Raw genomic sequence first — 19258 nt, forward strand, 5'->3', positions numbered from 1 at the left:
TACCGACTTTGCCACATAAAAGTGGGAATACATTCAAAGTCATATGATAGGTCAAGCAAAGTACTGATACTAGATTACTAGTGTAATTTAGGCCGCACGCTGGTATTGTAGTGAGTACATCAGCCATAGTCCAGATGTCCTCGGTTCGCCTGTGTGAGTATTTTTCAGGAACTCAAGACTTCCTGTTAGGTTCAATTAAGACTAAATTATGTGATAAAGGTTGTCATTTGTGCCCTACCTTCTAAATCGAAGATATATTACCGCCATCTTCAGAAAAGGAGTGGAACAATATTGCATGTTAGCATTGGTGAAATTTGCAATCGTCTTAGAATACTTTTTTTTGCTCTTGATTCAGCTTTGCACTACCATTCAAATCAACATTGCATTGTAGTAGAATGCAATTTTCAAATTGCAAAGGATACAATTTGGAGAATTTAGGTGGGTCGGTATGCTTATACACATACATACATACATATATAGATACATACATACATGCACAGTGGCTACGGAAAATATTCAGAGTCCTTGAAATGTTTCACTTTCTGTGTCATTGCAGCCATTTGCCAAAATCAAAAAGTTCATTTTATTTCTCAATGTACACTCAACTCAGCGACCTTCATATTTAACTCACATGCTGTCCATTTATTCTGATCCTCCTTGAGATGGTTCTGCTCCCTTATTGGAGTCCAGATGTGTTTAATTAAACTGAATGGAGTTGATTATGAAAGGTCTATACAAGACCTTACAGCTCACAGTGTGTGTCACAGAAAATGAGAATCATGAGGTCAAAGGAACTGTCCAAGGTGATCAGGGAGAGAATTGTGGCAAGGCACAGATCTGTCCAAGGTTACAATATAATTTCTGGTTAGAACCTTAGACTAGGGCGAACGTTCACCTTTCAACAAGACAATGACCCAAATTATACAGCTAAAATAACAAAGGCGTGAATTCAGAACAACTCTGTGACCATTCTTGACTGGCCAAGCCAGAGCCCTGACCTAAACCTGATTGAGCATCTCTGGAGAGAACTGAAAATGGCTGTCCACCACCGTTCACCATCCAACCTGACAGAACTGGGGAGGATCTGCAAGGAATAATGGCAGGGGATCCCCAAATCCAGGTGTGAAAAACTTGCTGTATCATTCCCAAGAAGACTCATGGCTGTACTAGCTCAAAAGGGGGGTTCTACTCAATAAAATGCGTCAGGGTCTGAATACTTGTGACGGTATGATATTTCAGTTTTTCTGTTTTAATAAATGTGAAAACATTTCTACATTTCTGTTTTTTATCTGTCAAGATTGGGGTGATGAGTGTACATTGAGAAATAAAATGAAACGCTTCAATGACACAGAAAATGAACAATTTCAAGGGGTCCGAATACTTTCCGTACCCACTTTATATACACTCAACAAAAATATAAAGACCAATTAGAAAGGGCTCTAGTGCCATCTTTGAGCGGTATAGAAAGAACACTAAAACTGCAAATAGGTGAGTTTTTCAGTGTACAGCTGAGGACAGGTTAAAGAAATCGGTAAGTGAATTTGTGAAAAGGCAGGGGATTACTTGATACCTTTGTTCTTTGATTTTGTCATGTCGGCACAAACACGCACACACACACACTTATCATACCTTCATTTGGAGGATGTCTCCCTCGTGTGCCGGCCAGCCCCTCAGTACCAGGCCCGTGCGTGCATCGAGCAGGACAATGAAGCCAGATGAGAACCCCGCCGCTATGGTGCGTCCCGTCGGGCTAACGGCCAGGTATCGGATGAGCCCAGCGCTTATGTTATTGTACGCCAGCCGGAATTCATGCTGAGGGGACAGAGAGTGAAGATTTGTTATTGTCAAATGGCAAATTTTTTGTCAAGTAATGTGAGGATGTCGGTCTCAAGGGGATGCGTTTGCGCGGATAATTTAGTACCTGCAGTCCGGGCTTCCGAGGATCAATGAAGCGGAGGACGGAATCTGCGCTTCCGAACACGACGCTGCAGTGTGGCGCAGGCATGGTGGTGACGGCTGTAATTGGATTCTTCCCATCCACTGCTTCATATGAGCGGATCTGTCTCCCTGGGATAGGAGAACATAGCATTCCCTTGTTTATAAAAAAAGGAAGTGATGCTTTCTTTTTTTTTTTTTACAATATTCATGCCTTTGTAGCTTCACATACACTACATTGGCTACACTTGCACAAGTTAATGAAAAATCCACCTCATGTTCAGTTTTGATTGACAGAGAGGTATTTAACATTAGCCAGGTTCACATGGAGACTTTTTTGTCATTCGGATTGAAATCATTCCAAATGAAGACCTCTGTTCACCTCTTTACATGTGACGTGATCTGCTCCGATCGGCCGTTTACTTTGCTCCACCCTGTTAATCAGATCAGCCGTGTTACAGCCGTGTGACACACGGAAATCGATGTAAACAACACGTGATCTATCAAGATGGCATTCATTTATCTATTTAGCACAGTATTTGCGATTGTTTAAACACTTTTATTAAAGTAGCATCCTGATAAAAACAAGTTACAAGTACTTTAAAACAAATTCTCGCATCGCAGACGAGCTCTGGTAAGACGCTGCCATTTTAAAGTGCGTATACAACGACGTCAAAACAGAGCATGCGCAGACCGGATGTAGCCTCGCTATTCCAATTTAACTGTTTACATGACGCTTGTTCGGAAAGGAATATACCACCCCTGTGAATCTGAATGAAAGTTCCATTCGGATTCTGCCTTTTTATTCCATTTGGGGTGTTTTATATGGAGCATTCACATTCCGATTGGACATTCGGATCCTTTCTAATAGGAATATCTGGCTCCATGTAAACCCGGCTATTCTGTAAATTCTTGTGGTTGTCATCTCATGTGACTTAGTAAGGTTCTATAGAAGGGTCACCAACGTGGTGGCCACGGGCACCACGTTGCCCCCAAGGGCCACATGAGTAGCCAACAAGCCTGTTCTAAAAATAGATCACCCGTGATGGGCCAATTGTGATATCCTAGGAATGTTGTAGTAGTGGGTAGTTACAGAAATAAAATGTTGCATATTGCATTTTTTTGTCTGATTCCTAATTGTTATGACTCAAGTGTGTATCAGACTGGTAGCCGTTCGCATGAATCAGTTCCCAAGCGCTCAAGTTTAGTGGTGGAACGTTTTTTAAAATCCGTCAAAAACGGTCGATTACCGTATTTCGGTTTGATCCATGTTATATTGTCGGTCCTTTTGTGATCAGACCTGAAATTTTCGGCTCTTTTCCGGTGTCTACTGTATATAGTATTTTATGTTAATCTTTTGATTCCACTTGATGTATTATGGCCTTTTTATTGTATTGTATGTAAAGTGCTTTGTTACAGCTGTAGCTGTTATGAAATGCGCTATATACATAAAATTGTATTGTATTGTATGGTTAGAAAAAGCCAACTGGAAAGATATTGGCCGTCAACCCTCGCTCTTGTGCTTGTAAGAAGATTAAAGCAGCAAAAGCGTGCTTCACTGTTTATCCGCATTTGTCTCTTCCCATTCGTGCGCCGTGCTCTGATTTGCTAGCTAACAGCCAATCAGAGTGACCGGATGTCACGAGGCCGTTTCAAAATGCTGTAACGCCCACCAGACGCTTCCTGACGAGGTCCGATGTTACGACGGTGTTCGCTACATCAATCAGACGGCGTAATCAGACGTCCCAACGCTTACTGATGTCCGACGTCGGATTGGTGTATCTAGGCCTACTGTCTATGTGCATCATATAAGACTTATTTAATGTTTGAGCTTTAATTACAGAGTAAATATTAGATCATAGCCAAAGCACATATTTTGTGTAAGAAAAATGTCATGGAAAACCACCAAAGAAAAATAACAAAAAGTATGCATTCTGAAATAATTAGCTTGCCTCAGTTTAGTCACACATGTACTTACTCAGTGTGAAATGTAGGCTTTTATTGTTGAACACAAAGCTGATGTATTTGCAGGGAACCATGACTTATTATGTTGTATGAATAGCAACAGATGCATACACAGGTTGGTTAGCCGTCCAAGAGAAGAGAAGTTATTTAATATGCCTGCTACTATAGTCCACTGGCATAAATAGAAAAAAACAATAATAATCTAAATATTAATAATAGTCATTAAAAATAACGCTGTGAACATACAGTTTCATGTTCAACTACAAGACAAGTGATTTCTCTAAGAGTCAATGCATACCGAACCGAAAACCGGGAGCACAAAACCGCGAATCGAACCGAACCGTGGATTTTGTGAACCGTTCCACCCTTACTCAAGTTATCAGCTTCAAAAATGTTGGTGATCCCTGTTCTATAAGGTAAACCAATATTTAGAAAACTCAGTAAGATGCATGGTTCGCTAAATGTACCATACTTCCTTAAGTAGATGCCATACCACTGATAGAGGCGCCAGTTACAATACCAGTAGTCATGAGTGCAGCATCCACAAGACAAATACATGGTAAATACTAAGGGTGTAACGGGATGTATTAATACGTTTCGGTGCAGCATGTATGGTTCTGTCCACTTGCGTACCGTTTCTGATCAGTTTTTATTATTAACGCGGACTTACGCGCGAGTAGGCGAGTTTTCACACGGACACTATTGAGTGTTGTTGCACGCGTAGGAGAGTGGGGGCACAGAAGAGGGCCAGTACGCCAGAAGCCGTAATAAATCATAAATGCATGGAATAATGGCATTTCTATGGCATACACCAACAAGCTACAGCTCAAAGATCCCCCCGTACACTGCGGTCTCCCGTTTGGGAAAATTTGTGGCTTTCCTGTTAAAATTGCTGATGGGGAAAGATACGTGGATAAGTCCCAAAGTTGTGTGCCGACATTGCTACATGGAGATTGGCGGCTATGTTGCAGGTAGCACGTCTAACATAATAACGCACTTAATACTGCATCATCCGACTGTGAATGTTTCTTCCACGAGGAAGAAAGCAGGCTTTTTAGCCAAAAATGTCAAACATAAAAATATTGAGATTCATCATATGCTGTTGAACATTCAAAGTTTTCAATACCTAAAAAGTGTATATAATTTCATAAAAACTTTTTAAAGTTACTGTATTTTTTCATTACAAAAAGAATTTTGATATAGGTAGCAATAATTATAACTGTTATTGTATGTATTTTTTTCATCACAAAAAGTGTATACATGTACTGTAATGAAAACTTGTCCTTAACACTTAGATGTGTCTTAGGCTGTTGCTGCAGCGTGTACAAAGATTTCTTAATAGTTTACAAAATTAAGAGATCTTTATTGTTAGTGTATTTTTTATTCTGGTGTAATTTCTTCGAATATCACCCAAATGGTTTGCATTTATTTATTTTTTGTGTTGTCATTTTTTCAAAATAAACAAACAAACAAAAAAAAAAACAGTTTTGACTTCCACTTTATCCTCTAATTGTTTTATGTCATGGCGGTCATAATACCGAGGGCCACCCACTGTGCCTGAGCATGCGACCTAAATTTAAGCATGATGTCCCTCACCTGTATACTGGTCCCAAAGGTGCACCGTGCCGTCACAGCTGACCACCTCCTGTGAAGCTTCCAATTGTCCAACATAGAACACAGACTTTCTATGGTCCGTATATGTTAACCTGGGCTCCACTTCCTGTGTGCCGTCGCCATGGTTATAGAGTGGCCACAGTTTCACGGTCTTATCTTTACCCCCAGAGAGGAAGTAATCCTCCCCCGCCAGCGGTGCCAAACACTTGTTGGCACCTGAGTGACCCAGGAAGCTTTGCAGACGTATCTGGTGGAAGTGAAAATGTGGATCCTGCTGGTTAAGGCCGATTTCGTACTGCCAGTAGGCCAGCCAGTTGCCCTGCAAAGAGCGTCCGCTACGAGCCAGCTCCTGCTTCAGGGCGCTGTCCTCCGGATGTGGTCCGGTTACCCAGGATGATGAGAAAGGGGCTGCACCAATGGAAGGAGTTGTGACAGTGGAGGGGGTTGTGTTAATGGCGGTGGTATGGTTGGAGCGTCCCCAAGAGCTTGCCAAATTCATGTTGGGGCTACCACCATAGTAAGAGTCCCTGGACACTTGGATTCGGTTTCCTACCAGATGGCTCCCAAACGTTCCTGACTCAGGGAGGGCGTCTTCGAGCAGGGTGGAACTAGTGGAAGGTGAGGGGAAGGGGCTGCAACCTGCCAGCCTGCTGAAACCAGAAGAGGAGGATGGAGGCATGTCCACTCTTGACGCTGCATGACTTACGCTTTGATGGTATGCGGAAGCCAACTGCCAGACCAGCTCATGGTTGGGAACCAGTTTGCGGATTGCAATATCACCTAAAGAATCCAGAACATACACTCATGAATACAAACAGTACACTTTCCAAGTCAACAGCTAAAATGAGGCATTCCTTACCAATGAGGCAGTAAAATGGGATGTATGAGGCATGCGCCATCTCTGTGTTAAACACCGACTGCAGTTCCTCCAGGACAGACAATTCATAAGTCGCAGTGCACTCTTCAGGTGTGCGAACATCCACCACTGTGACCTCCCCTACAACTCTGTGGGGTGCACTTTCCATCTGCAGTGAGGAGGAATCAGTCCCAACTCATTACTGAATAGAAATGAGGAGAACTACAACGCCAACCATTTCTAATTTGCCACAAGAGTAACAACTGTCTTGCATCTCACATCCTCACAAATTCATACTGTCTTTCCTACTCCTTCCTTGTCAGGTACTTGTATTCCAAGTTCCTGTCTCATGTTTCTATTTTTAGCCATGTTTTCATCTGTCTGTGTGCCAATTGATTCTCATAAAGCTAGCTGCGACAGGTCTGCCTGTTGAAAGCTTTCTGGAAATAAATTCGACGAGAGAGTCTTCAGTTGCTGTGAATTACAAATGCACGAGTACCTGAGGCCGCAGACAGTGCAGCAAGGAGAAAACTGAAAAGAACCGGCGCAGCGTGTCAGCCATGTGCTGCTGCACCATCTCCCTCCCAATACGCAGGCAGATGAGAGCCATCAGGCTGAGTGTCTTGAGACACACCACGGTTCGCGTCTGCCCTCCACTGGGAAACCTGGGCGCAGCAGGAGGTGCACAACCAGGGATAGGTAAATAATAAAATAAACCAAAAAAAAACATTAATTCAGTGTTCCCTGGCTACTTCGCGGTTTGGTAATTGTGGATTCAGTCTCTCTCTATTTGAAATGGAAGACGAAGAAGAACTTCCGCCGGAAGTACATTGATTTACAGTACCGGTATTGGTTCTTTATTTTGCATTTTAAAAGTTATTAAGCATAACAGATGTTTAGAGGGGTGGAAACCGTGTGGAGGGGCTCATAATGGCTTACTGCGAGGGATCCTTGAACACATCACCTGCGATTAGTTAAGTAACACTGTACAGCAATTCAAGGAGTCTCTTACCCCATGTGGGGGCTGGTGAGCAGGTCGAGGAGTGGCAGTAGCACATCCCGATTAATTTTCATGAGCATGTCCATTAGCGTGGTATCACTGAGAAAGACCACTATCTTCTGTGTAAGTGCAACAGCTCCCAGCAGGCTGGCCTCCTTGCGCGTGTTGAGACGCTGTGAGGATGGCGGAGACACCTGCAGGCATTTTACAAAGATGTTTTTTCAGTATGTTCTACAAAGCGAGTGTTTGACTAAATCTGCTTAGAAGCAGGATTTACCAGGTATCCTACGTATGGCAGGTACTGATAGGTGAGCACAGGTTCGCCGTAAAGCTGTGCGATGTAAATGAGACAATCCAGCACAGATGCAGCAGTCTGATCGCCCACCACGGGTCTCTTCTCATAAACGCTGCCCATTCCCACACTCTCCAAAGTGCTCTCTTCAGGTCTGGCAGTTACGAAATGATGACTTTCAGGGCCTATGAGTAGAACACAAAAGGAAATAGGGAGGCATGCTTGAAAAATTACACTCATTTAAACTTATGGAATACTACTTAAGTCTACGCACTGATGTAGCAATTTGTGAGTAATCGCAGCAGGTTCCTGGCCACACATCGAGAGGTCACTGTTGGTCCAAGTTTGGCAGAGAGCCACCGAATAGTTTTGCAGACTGTATCTGTGTGAAGAGATTTTTTTAGAGGGACGACAAGTCAACTATTGTCCTTACAATCGTATGTTCTATGCTGCCCCACTCCTCAAAACACAATATTCTGATGATTATTGCGTTCGTGGAACATAAATTAAGCACAAAAATCGCACCGTTTTTATCCATTACAGGGGCAACCTTCTTGCATTGTCCTGACACATGGTGGCCACTGAAAATGACTCAGCTTGTGAATGCCACATGATCAAACCCAGAAAACATGTGAGCAGTGACTGGTCGTTACCTGAGCCCTTAGTCACTGTGATGTCATTTTCAATCGATAGCATGTGCCTGGACAAGGCAAAATGGCCGCTCACTAAGATGGATAAAAACAGGTAGATTGTTTCTGCTTCATTCATATTCCACAAACAGTGTTTAGACTAGTGGGGGAGCATAGAAAACATTATTGTAAATATCTTTTTTGACTAGACTTTCTCTTTAAAACATGATCTTTGAATGAAGATTATCAATACAGGCTCGCAATCTCACCGAGAAGAATTTTTTGCTCCTTCGCTTGCGATTCCTCCGACGGATCCTGGTCCACCTCTTCCTCCTGCTCCCCCATGATCCCTTTCTCTGTTTCTTCCAGTACCATTCCACTCACAAATTCACTCTCAAGAGTGGCGACAGTTGCGCCCGAAACTTCTGTGCAACCAGAGAGGGAGAGTTCCAGTTTGGGGGTTGAAATGTCATCTGCCACCACTTTAGAATCGTTAGCTTCCGTTGCCTCCTCCTCATCCAGCTCTGCTACCTCCTCTCCCTCGCTGGCTTGCTTCAAGTCCTGGCTGCTGTCTGCTGACTTAAGACTGGCTCGATCCCGCATGGAGTCTCCGTCGCCTGATGAGAGTTCGCTTGTGCTGCTTTTGTCGCTAAGCTTGCCCACACTCAAAGACTCGTGGTCCTGGTCCTTGGCAGCAGAATTCTGGTACACCTGTTTTTCGCTGTCTCCCCCTGTGCTGTTAACATAAAATTCATTCTGAAAGTCCTCAGCCTCTGAGAGAAACACCTGGTCACTGAGACTGATGCCCGAGGAGTAGTCCACCAACCCCGTGTCCCCAACCACCCCGACACCTCCGCTCGCCCCGCTGCCACCACCCATGTTCCCACTCACAGATCCAGATGAGGAGCGCACATCACCAGTCTGAAAGCCCTCCTCCTCCTCCTCCTCCTCCTCTCCCAGAGGACAAGTGGCACGCCGCACCCCTTTGCAAGCTTCTCCGGCAGAACTGGAGCTCCAGCTTTCGAAGCCGGTGAGGACCAGCAGCACATGTGGGAGCAGGTTGGACAAGAAGGCCTGCAGGCCGAGCCTGACGATCAGTTGCAGAACAAAACAGTCGGTGTAGAGATAGAAACGTCCCCGTAGGCAGTGAGGGTTCTCGAAGACATTGACCAGTGGCTTTAAAAGGTACTTGTTAGCATTTCTGGGGCCCAGGACTCTCGAGATGGGTTCAAACAAGTACCAAGCAGCATAGACGGCAGTGGACTCTTCAAGCATGAGGGCTAGGATGAAGGGTAAGAGAATCTCAAGGCCCTCGGCGGTGATGTCGCCTCGCAGAAATGTTTCTAACTGTTGCCACAATTGGAAGACTATGTCCCTTCCTTGAAGGCTACACACAGTCTCCATCTTGGTGTGGTAGGAGAAGATAAAGCAATGGAGTGCAGCAAAGTAGGATGGGAAAGGAAATGGAGTAATAAATGTGTTCAATAACTGGGAGGGGGTTGGCGGTGGAAGGCCATCACAGATGGGATCATAGTTAAAAAGCAGCGGGTGTTGAAACTGGTGTGCTTCTCCAGAGTGGTTCTCTATTGGCAGCAGTTTTTCAAGAGCATGATGCAAAGAAAGCGGGACGTCCCGGAGGCCAAGAGAGCACATTTTCAAAACGGCACGGAAACGCTGTCTGAGGTGGGCACCAAGTTTCAAGCCTCTGACTTTTGAGAAGTAGAATATCTCAGCAATGAGCACACCGAGGGCCTGCATATCTCTTTCGTAGAGCCTCGTGAGAGACAGCGGCGTTTTGATCATTTCAAGCTCACATTCTGAGGCTCCATCAGGATGCAATACTTTAGCGTGCAGACTCTTAACCAGGAAATTATTCAACTTCTCCAGCTCTTCTAAAGGCTGCAGCGGGTTGAAGCCCTCGGGGAGAAGGATCTTGACATTCTCTGCATTGGTGGTGGTCACGCTTCCCTCCGTGTGTTTTTTGTTCACCGGCCCACCTCTTTGGAGCACAGCACTGCGTAAACCAGGTCCTACAGCGCTTGTGAAATCACCAGAGAAGGAAGTCGGGGAGTGGGATATTATATGTGCTGCATCTCCGATCTTGCCTCCCGCTGTACTCATACCTGGCATTGGAACAGAATAAGTGGCAGAGTTAGATGAGCCTGTCGACATTAACGAGTCTAGGGCTTCAGTTCCTTGTTCAAGCTCTTCATCTCTGTCTACCATAGTCCAGCCACTGGACTCACACCCAGTGGACTCTGGCACCATTCCATCCACAGAGTCAGTCACCATGTCGATTTGTGGGATGTGTAGAGAAGGCACGTCAAGGGCAGCGAGGCCAACGAGTGGAGGTTCTGCCGGGGCATACTGGGAAGCGGATAAGCGAGGTGGGTGGGGCTGGTCAAACAATTGGACCACACCATAGGTGGTCAGATGGGTGTGGTTGTCCACTAGGTGCAAGCACACATTCTTAGCTTTGACTGCATCTTTGCCCGACAGCTTAAAGCCGAAATTTAGATCTATCCAGTGGTGCAGGTTCTGAGACACCTCCCTGCTCTCCAGGAGACGTCGATGGACCTCGATAAACTCCTCGCAGGACTTGCACCAGGAAGGCACATCCAGGTCCGGCATGTCAGGGTGTATTGAGCGGAAGATAGAGGGGTCTGTGTAGAACTCGGGAATGCATTCGTCAGGGGTCCAGCTCTGCATGCGCTCCATACTGGAGGGGTATTCGTTAGGCTCCCACTGGGACCTCACGTGGCTGCACAGCACCCATTTGGGTGTCTGCCGGGCTTTGTAGACATAGTATGTAATATCTGACAGCACGTCAGACACGTGATGAGGTACGTGGAGGTGGTCTGCTTGCACAGCTCCACTGGCACTGATCGAGCCACACAAGTCTCCTCCAACACCAACTCCCCCTATACCGCTGCCCACTGCAGCCGCTAATGCCTCTTTGGTCATCTCATAGGTGAAGTCCAGCTGCTTATCCCCCTTGTTGAGCCTGAACTTGGATCTTCGGAGGTCCCGGAACTTTCCAAACGGCACTGTGAAATCCACCACCCATGGCAGCACCGGGTGGTAATTTGGGTCTCCCTCTCGCCGCCCCGCTAACCTGTTGAGCTCCATCAAGTAGGAAAAGTTGCTTACCCGCCCATGGACCCAGTCAAGAACTAAAGTTTTGAGCTCATCAAAGCAGTCCTTGCAAAGCACTTTCTTCTCCTGGCTTGAACACACGCTGACTCTTGGTGGGGCACTTTTGGCTACCAGCCTTGCAGGACCATCATCGCTTGGAGAATCCAGTTCCTCATAATGGGCGAGGTTGATCTTAAGTCGACTGCAGAGCTGCTCGTCCACTGCTATGTCCAGCAGGGAGAGGTCCCCGCAGGAGAGCCCAGCAGCGTGGCACGCCTGCATGGCTGTCAGCAATTGGTAGAGAATGAATAACACTTTGGCGTGACTATTGGCGAGCTTGGCTGGGCTGAAAGACACTATATCGTGGAGTGAATACTGCGTGTAAGGTAGAACCACATAGAGCACCTCTGCCGTCTCCAGCAGACATTCGGCTGATAGAACATTGGGACACAAATGGTCCGATTTCTGCTTGGACGAAGTGGACATGGCTGACGGCAAGAAGTTCTCCTTTTCTCTGGCTGGAGAGAGAGACGGCGACACTTTTTCACAGGAGATGAATGAAGAGTTGAAGAGCTTTTGAAGGGCGTGTCGGACTGCATCCACAGCCGCGACATGCATCTGCTCACTAGCTCCGGCATACGGCTGCACAAGTCTGCTGTGGGCTTCATGCCAAAGATTCCTGGAAGAAAATAATCAAAGTAATTGAGGCAAGCTTCGTCCAGTATGACTTCATTTGGCTCGATTATTATTTGTTATTTTAGTCTCTACCGCTAATGACATTTTTTTTTATCAAATCCACTCACCGCCACAACCAATTGAGCTACAATAGAAGAATATTTCTGCGTTTTCAAAGATAATGCTCCATTTAGGCTGACAATGTCAGAGGGGTACCAATTTAATAATGTATTTGAGCACATTTCCTCAAATTGTGGTACATTAATGGCCAGTCATTAATCAGAGAGGAAGCCTTCATTTGTACAAAGTCAATTTTGTCACTCTACATGCAACTTGATGTCAATTAGTTATTGGGGGAAAAAGTCAAAGAGTGCTAAAAGTTATCTTGTAAGATCTGTGAAGCTGTCAACATCCCACTGTGACCATCCAGCTATGAGAAGATCCCCGAGAAAGAAAGTCATCGATGGAGGATCCTATCTGGGTTATAATCAGCTTCAAAAAAAATATTTAGCTGCAGTCTAGAAAGAAGCAGCAGCAGTGTGGAGCCATATTGAGAAAGACTGTTGCCGTCATATTTAATGAAACTCCAGATGCTGAGAGGAGATGTGTGCTAAATATCCTTTTCAATAAAGAATATACACATTTGTAAAAACTGTTGCTTTTTCAAACATTGTTTGATTGTTAAAAATTCCACCTTTATCGCAATTTTTATTGCAACTTTTAGGAAAATTGCTCACGAAATCAGGCATTTTAGAAGGCAACAATCACAAAAAATGCCCGTGAAATCCTGGAGGGAATGAATAATAGACAAGCAAGCTGTACGCGTGCAATTGCACAACACTCGATTTGAGAAGTAACTCTTTCTGGTAATGGAAGTTGACCGAAAACCACAAACAAGATGTGTTTCATATGCTGTGACTTCTTGTGTGTTCAGTACCTGACATTATGCAGCGACACATGCTGCATGGTGCTAACGTAGGAGTCCTTTGTGGATGAGTCATTCAGTTGAAGACACGGGTCTCTGACCAGCCTGTAACTGAGCTTGCTTTTCCTTAAACCCTGCACGCACACTCGTGTCCAGCCAGGCGGCAGCTTAGCCTGGGGACACTGAAGGTATGTGCGGATTTCCGCCTCGCTGATACTTTCCAGGTGGACAAAACGCACAAGCTTCCTCTCCTGGAGAGCCGCCAGCCATCGCATGGGCACCAGAGCGACAAGCTCCTGGCGACGCGGCCCGGCGCCCAGCTGCCGCCGGTCAATTCCCAGGTCTTTTTCCACAGCGCACACCAGCCAATCCATTGTGATGTGCTCAAAGTTGCAAAGTGTCGAGCTACACTCACATGTAGACAGAAGAAGGTCTCTTTAACCACAAGGGCAAATTTAATCGCTTCTCACACATGTCCTGAGAAGATAAGAAAAAAAATCCAGAAGAAAAGGAGGTGGTAGCAGCATTACAAGAGTTATATTACAGTAGCGGCATAATTACATGACAAGAGTGAGCTCACATGATGCGCCATAAACGTACTCTTGTATTACACTGAGTGGGTAATTTTCTATTTATTTATATATATATATATATATATATATATATATATATATACACATACATATACTGTATATACATATACATATATATACATATACAAATGTGGTGTAACGGTACGCTAAATCACATTTTGGTTCGGCTCAGTTTCTTGGAAACTTCGGTTCGGTATATTTTCGGTCCAAAAAAAAAAAACTGATTTTTTTTTAAATATGTTTATTTTGAAAAAATGACAAGTAAATGGTACATTTTTTTCTAGAAATAAAAGTAAAAACAAACCATTCGGGTGACATTCTAAGAAATTACACCAGAGTAAAAAATACACTAACAATAAAGAGCTCTTAATTTTGTAAATGATTAACCCATTAAGGACGGGAGCCCATAACCTGTTTTTTGCATTGAAATAAGACTGAAAAAGTGGGGGTCGTTTTATATTCGGGGTCTAGACATTATACCCATTCACGACGCTTGATGGCGCCAGATATCATTGAAGCGAATGCTGAACTTGACTCCCCAGGCCCACCCGTCACGTGAGGATGACGTGCGCACAGCGAGGCAGATAATTTGTGAAGAGTAATGTTCTGTCATGACAGACCTCAGCTACTCTCAAATTAAACCAGTTTGCATAATTTTATTGCAATGTTTTTCCTTATTCAGATTTGTTGCAAGACTTAGACTTCACTTTGATGGTTAATGCAGTTTTTGAAATTTTGTTGGTTGATCACAATAGATTGGTTTATTTACATTTCAAAAACTAGAAGCCATTCATTTACGAATGTGATTGCACTTTAGTTTACATATTCAAATGTTCAGATATCAAGATTTGAATGAGGCAAAATAACATGCTTTTTCTCTCAAATATATTGTTATAATCATTTGTTTCAGATGTACAGTAATCATTTTCTGTATAAAAATTAATTTGGTGTTCAAAAAAACTTTTTTCAAACTTGAGTCTTGAAAAAGAGGGGGTCGTCTTATAATCAGGGCTGTCTTATATTCGGTCCAATACGGTATATGCATAAAAAGAGTGCGAGAGAACGCGAACGAGAGAGATACATATATATATATATATATACATATACATATATACATATATATATATACACATATATATACATATATATATATATATATTCATTTATATATATATATATATACATATATATTAGGGGTGTAACGGTACACTTGGGTGTATTAATATGTTTCGGTATGGCATGTTCGGTTCGGTCCACTTGCGTTCGGTTCGGTCCACTTATTAGTGCGAGCTTACGCACGGAGTTGACTGTTGCTCGCGGGAAAGGAGGGTGGCGGCACAAAAGAGAGAGCCAGAAAAGGAGGTTCCCGCGTACACTGCAGTCTCCTGTTTGAGAACATTATTCTGGCTTTCCTGTTCCCCATCGCCGATGGGGAAAGATACGTGGATAAGTCCGAAGGTTCTGTGCCGACATTGCTACATGAAATCGGCGGCTATGTTGCAGCTAGCAGGTCTAACATGCACGGCATCATCCAACTGTAAATGTTGCTTAGACGAGGAAGCAAGCAGTCTTTTTAGCCCAAAATGTCAAACTTAAATAGCGAGATTTATCATATTGTAGCGTCTTCCAGAAAAACGCCGTCAGACATTGTTTAATGATCACGTTTTTATTAATCCAAGTACAACTGCTCGCGCTCTTCTTTCTCTGCTGCTCCACTCGCTTGCCGTGCGATGCATTCATGAACCTCGAAAACATCACAATTCAGCAACACACAAATCCGACCACAACACAGATAACCCAATTCGTTACAATATGCTGTTGACCATTCAAAGATTTCAATGCCTACAAAGTGTATACATTTTCATAAAGACTTTTTAAAGTTACTGTATTTTTTTCATTATAAAAAGAGTTTTAATATAGTTAGCAATAATTGTAACTGTGATTGTATTTTTTTTTAAGTCACAAAAAGTGAATACATGTACTGCAATGACAACTTGTCTTTAACTTGAATACTTAGGTGTGTCATAGGCTTTTGTTGCTGAGTATTTAAAGATTTTAGTGTCTTAATAGTTTACAAAATTAAGAGATCTTTATTGTTAGTGTATTTTTTATTCTGGTGTAATTTCTTCGAATATCACCCGAATGGTTCGCTTTTATTTATTTTTTCTAAAAAATGTACCATTTACTTGTCAACTTTTCAAAATAAACTTTTTTTTTTTTTTTATCTGTTTTTTGGTACCAAAAATATACCGAACCGAAGTTTCCAAAAAAACGAACCGAAATGCACTGCTTATAGTAACAACATGTCTGGAGACAGTGAGAAGCACGCTTTTTAAAAAAAAAATGAAACTGTGCTATATTGAACAGATTTTCTGACCCTTGTAGCAACTACAGTACTTTATTTTGGCACCAATCTTTTTTATTTTGGGGATAGAGCAATAATCGGCTAAAAAAAAACAACAAAAAAACTGATGGCCGATAAGAGATAAATTCAAAACTATTAACTTAAGGGAATTATTTATTCAAAGTGTCAATTAACTTTATAAGATAAGCTGCTGACCCTGGGAACTCTCTGCACCTTTTGTTTTCGTTTGAAATCATAAAGCGGAATGAAAATTTAACAATTCAGTTATTTTGAAATTTTGGTAAACTTTATTTACTATAGAAACTATAGGGAAGTATTGTTTAAAGCGGAAATCAACCAATCCATCCCTTTTTAGCCACCCCTTTTGGGCGGCCATTTTGAAAATGACATCGAAGTTGCTCAGGGCTCAGATAACGACCAATCATAGCTCAGCTTCAGAAAACATCTGAGCCGTGATTTGTCGTGACCCTCTGATGTCATATCAGTCGACAGAAGTCACTCTGGCCGCCTCCCAGAGATGGATAAAAATGGGAGGATTTTGCTGCTTAACTGATATTTCATATTTATCATATTGCCTTGTTTCAACTATTGGGCCTGTACAGAACATATTCTTGAAAAAGATTGGGTTGACTTCCTCTTTGTGACATGCTCATGACCCTGGGAGCCTCCTGACCTTTTTGTTAGCATTTTAAAGCAAAGATACCTATTATTAGAATGCTGGCTCATTTTATGATGGTAAATTGTTGCACATTTAAAATGCTAATTTCTCAAGGTTCAAATTCACAATCAGCATTTTCAAAAAGTTAGATTATATGGATTGTTTTTTCTCAAGAGAAATAAAGCAAATCCCGGACTTTATATAAAATGTTATTTTGTCATTTGAGTTTTCTAGAAGCAAAGAGGAATCTACAAAAATCGCAAATCGAATTTCTATGAAAACAGATTTGACGTTTTAAGGCCAAATCGCCCAACCCAATGATAAACTTGAATAAATTATGCAACCTCACATCGACTAAGTGCAAATTTGTGGTTAAAGCGTTTGAATGACCTCCATACTTTTACTTTGACTGTATAATCCAAATACAAAAGAAAGATTGACTAAAGGCAGTAATTAATACAACAAACATGCATTAATTTGTTTACAAAAGCTAAAAGTAGCCTTGAGCTTAGAACGCGTTAACACGAACAGGTAGTTAAATACTTACAAACCAGACACTCGAGTTTGGTGTTAAATGTAAGACGCATTTTAATGTCCTTAGCCACAAAACATGACAAGTTACAATGTTTGGCTCACCTGGGAGAACTTTGGAATCCTTAACTGCTTTGCCAAAGGCGCCAGCTAGCGTCAAGCTACCATCACCAAGTCGTCTCAAACTCCGGCATTGTAAGCCCGTTGTGACAGTTGACTCACTAAAACGAGGCCAGGCACGAAGGATGATAGGTATCCGCTTCGTCTGCTACGCAAAGGAGATGCGTGTCAGCGACCAGACATTATCCAACCTGTCGGCTTTCTCGCTTGACGCGAGTCGGGAGCCATGTTTGGAGAAGAGACGGCCTGTCACGTGACACAACACCATGCTCATGTCATGTGACTCACGTGACCAGTAAGAAGCGGCACAATTTTGGCTGAACTAAATAAACCTAACGAAACGACGTAAAGTCTCTTTACCATTTAAAAAATGTATTAAAAATGCAATTGATTAGATATTTTATTCAGATATGTTCTATTGTATTCAGTGTTTATTAAACATTTTTATCACACTGCATTTGTGTGTTTCAGGGATCCTGTTTGTCAAAGAGGTGATGTTGAATGAACCCCTACAAAATGGCTACCCCTCAAGAAAAGGCGCAATGTGTCTCATGGTTTATTGAAACAAAATCGGATAGGTAGACTCAGCGAAACTACAGAACTAAGTATGGAAGAGATCCACCATCATGTCCGTCAATTCGTGCATGGCACAAGAAATTTATGGAGACAGGGACAGTGTTAGATAAAGGAAGTAGTGGGCGACCAAGAACATCTAATGAAAACATCGATTGTGTAAGACAATCCTTTTCTCGTTCTCCCACAAAGTCCATCCGTACTGCTGCCACACAGTTACAGCTACCGCGTTCAACAGTGCACAAGGTCCTACACAAGAACTTGAGTTGTACGCTTACAAAGTGCAACTCTTAAAGGCACTCGAGCCAAATGATAAACCAAGACGAAAAGAGTTTGCAGTTAACATGCTGGAACCGATTTCTGAGGATGAAACATTCAGACGAGTTTGTTTTAGTGATGAGGCAACCTTTCATGTTTCAGGGAAATTGAACGAACACAATGTAAGAATCTGGGGATCAGAACACCCCCACATGATTAGAGAAATTGAGCGTAATAGCCCAAGGGTGAACGTGTGGTGTGGGTCATGTGCAATCAAATAATTGGTCCATTTTTCTTCAACGAGACATCAATTTCTGCGAATGTTTACCTTGACAACAAATCTGAATAAAATATCTAATGTTGTTCGACTGGTTAGCACGTCTGCCTCACAGTTCAGAGGTCGTGGGTTCAATCCCGGCTCCGGCCTCCCTGTGTGGAGTTTGCATGTTCTCCCCGTGCCTTCGTGGGTTTTCTCCGGGTGCCCCGGTTTCCTCCCACATTCCAAAAACGTGCATGCTAAGTTGATTGGACTCTCTAAATTGCCCCTAGGTGTGATTGTGAGTGCGGATGTTTGTCTCTGTGTGCCCTGCGATTGGCTGGCAACCAGTTCAGGGTGTCCCCCGCCTACTGCCTGAAGACAGCTGGGATAGGCTCCAGCACGCCCTGCGACCCCTGTGAGGATAAGCGGTATCGATAATGGATGGAGGGATGGAACTATTGCAAATAATGACCTGGAGAAAAATTAGTTTTGGTTATTTTATTTTAACATACCATAGTCCTATTAGTCGACCACCAATTTTATAACTGTCTAGAAAATCTACATTTGGAAATATACATTTGAAACTATTATTTATATGACCATTGTAAATGTGACATTTTATCCTTGTTTATAAAAAAGGCTTTCTTGGTAAAAGAAAAGAAAAGCTAAGAAAAGAAAAGAAAAGAGAAGAAAAGGAAACTGCTTTGAAAATGGCTGCCAGTGAATGTTAAACTGGATGTCAACAATGTAGAATACATGCTGAAACGGCTTCCCACAATCAAGCAAACTTAAATGTGGGTCGGTCGCTCACGCACGTTTCTCTTTCGCCCTCTTTTTTTTTTTTTAAGTGAAGCAAGCGAGTGAGCGTGTGAACA

General features: G+C 43.0%; 1 protein-coding gene across 2 annotated transcripts in view; it reads right to left on the reverse strand.

The window, feature by feature from the left end:
- Window positions 1–17540, reverse strand: part of wdr81 (WD repeat domain 81) — a 23642-nt gene extending 6102 nt beyond the window's left edge. The window contains exons 1-11 of one of the 2 annotated variants that reach the window (XM_086035022.1): window positions 17279–17540; window positions 13039–13503; window positions 8561–12105; window positions 7937–8044; window positions 7648–7847; window positions 7383–7564; window positions 6870–7035; window positions 6374–6539; window positions 5497–6294; window positions 1922–2067; window positions 1630–1812 (exon numbers count right to left, since the gene is read on the reverse strand). In XM_086035022.1, the coding sequence (XP_085891148.1) occupies window positions 1630–1812; window positions 1922–2067; window positions 5497–6294; window positions 6374–6539; window positions 6870–7035; window positions 7383–7564; window positions 7648–7847; window positions 7937–8044; window positions 8561–12105; window positions 13039–13400 (5856 nt within the window). In that variant the 5' untranslated portion in view covers window positions 13401–13503; window positions 17279–17540. Of the gene's footprint in view, window positions 1–1629; window positions 1813–1921; window positions 2068–5496; window positions 6295–6373; window positions 6540–6869; window positions 7036–7382; window positions 7565–7647; window positions 7848–7936; window positions 8045–8560; window positions 12106–13038; window positions 13504–17278 lie in introns of those variants that run through there. The other variant, XM_086035023.1, reaches the window with a different exon arrangement.
- Between the last annotated feature and the right edge of the window lie 1718 nt (window positions 17541–19258).

Source organism: Filicampus tigris, chromosome 7 (genome assembly GCF_054856515.1).
Source record: "Filicampus tigris isolate MCC_2025a chromosome 7, RoL_Ftig_1.0, whole genome shotgun sequence".
NCBI lineage: Eukaryota > Metazoa > Chordata > Actinopteri > Syngnathiformes > Syngnathidae > Filicampus > Filicampus tigris.